General features: G+C 41.9%; 1 protein-coding gene across 1 annotated transcript; it reads left to right on the plus strand.

Annotated features, from left to right (window-relative positions):
* Window positions 1-131: 131 nt before the first annotated feature.
* LOC106819073 (ATP-dependent DNA helicase pif1-like) lies at window positions 132-557 on the plus strand. The gene has a single exon (XM_014823734.1). It carries the CDS (start codon window positions 132-134, stop codon window positions 555-557), a length of 426 nt encoding a protein of 141 aa, XP_014679220.1.
* Window positions 558-2,053: the final 1,496 nt, after the last annotated feature.

Genomic DNA, 2,053 nt, shown 5'->3' on the forward strand with positions numbered 1-2,053 from the left:
CGATAGTGGGCGTGTCCTAAACATTTTCTAGCCAATCACGTTGCTCAATTTTTCTTCCATAGCTATACGGTTTGGGAATCGCAAATTTGCTGCCTCCACACCGCCTCATTTTAAAACCAGGAGTAATAATCATGCTATTACGCAACTTAGATATAACTAAAGGACTCTGCAACGGCACCAGACTATACATTAGGAACCCCCACGACTATATTCTAGATGCCGTAATCCTCACTGGAAGCCATGTCTCACAAAGAGTCCTCATGCCGCGTGTTAAACTTGCCCCATCCGACGCAAACCTTCCCTTCACACTACAGAGGATTCAATTTCCAATCAGACTTGCCTACTCTATGACTATAAACAAGTCCCAGGGCCAGACTTTCGACAAACTCGGACTCTACCTCCCAGCCCCTGTGTTCTCCCACGGCCAGCTATATGTTGCCTTTTCACGTGCCAGCGGCTACTCCAACATCTACATCAAAGTGGACAAACATTCATCACAAGGCCTTTTCAACAACAGGACCCTCACGCAAAATGTCGTCTACAAGGAAATCTTTTAAACAACTAAGGTAGCACCACCCCATAACCGACCCAACTTCTAATATCAATCTACTACTACTGTAACCCTGTTTAAATTTTGCTGTTTTTATGGAGTAAACTGAAGGAATGTCTTTATTTTACCTGGCTGTTTAAATTTGGCTGTTTTTATGGAGTAAACTGAAGGGATATCTTCATGTCCGCAAATTTAAAAAGGGTAAAATTTAGATCTTTTAGGAAATTTTACCAGAACCGCAAAAAAATAGCCGCAAATATTTACTGGTTTACAATATGCCACAGTCGACTTTGGCCAAACATTCAACTCCGTGCGGAGCATGGGTATTTGCTAGTAATAGTATAATGTACTATTAGTAAATGTTTGACTAATAATAATACTGTCAGTATAACAGTAACCTGAGTAAGAGTAAACACACCAACACTGCAGCGTACTGGCCTGACAGTGTACGGACTACTGTGTGCGTCAGTAATTGTAAAATCAGTGAATATTAGTATAGTAATAGATGTAGAGAGCAAATGAAATTGTTGTTGTCGTTGTTGGCAATGTGACCGCAGTGCAGAGCTATAAATTGGATAGCTCTAGTACTATAGCCACCCCAGCGGCAGTCAATGTCAGCGGGCTATAGTACTAGAGCTATAAATTGGATTACCCTTGAGGTCTTGACTTATTCTTCGGCACAGTTCCTTGGAGTTATGAAACTACATTCGCGCAACGGGGGAGGCCATTTGCATTGTCGTGCGCGCCATCTAACGAGCGCTTAAATAAACAATTCGTACGGTGCTTTAGGGTTGACGTCAAAATCCAGTGCCAACAACAAGTGTGCTTATCATACTTCCAGAGCATATAAATCACCTTAATTGATTTATCAGTTGATAATCAGTTCATCAGTGATAAATTAGTTGAATTATATGCTCTGATACCTCCCAGGCCCGTCGTAAGGAAGGGGGTGCGACCACTGATCTCTACTATACTAACGTTATATATAGTTAGTAGGGGCCTATGGCTATAGTTACTACGTTAGTATAGCAGAGATTAGTGGGTACGTTACGTGCGACGGGTGCGCCCCCCCCCACCCCACCCACACCCACGCATACACAAGGCGCGTAGCTAGGATTTTATTTTAGGGGGGGGGCGGCAATGAGCACGTGAAGTGTGCGAATCACTTAAAGAGCGTGCGGAGCGCGCTGAGTACGCTCCATAGGGGGTGGGTGCAGGGAGGGGGGAGTTTCCAAGCTTTGAGGTTTCATTAAATTATTAGAGAAAGAAGACGATTCGTTGTATCGTTCTTGACTCTTAATCCTGAATTTTCAAAAATAATATGGGATTTATTGTTAAACCAGATTTCGATTTTTTTTAGGATATTTTCAGAAATGAGCATCATGCATGTGATAAATATATTGACGTTTAAATCAACCAATCACCAAACAATCAGCATTTCATCATAAGATTTCTATAATTGCTAGCAGGAAATATTTTAGTCGTTATTTGCCACATTATGAC

The sequence above is a fragment of the Priapulus caudatus genome, unplaced genomic scaffold (assembly GCF_000485595.1).
Source record: "Priapulus caudatus unplaced genomic scaffold, Priapulus_caudatus-5.0.1 Scaffold2807, whole genome shotgun sequence".
Classification (NCBI taxonomy): Eukaryota; Metazoa; Priapulida; class Priapulimorpha; order Priapulimorphida; family Priapulidae; genus Priapulus; species Priapulus caudatus.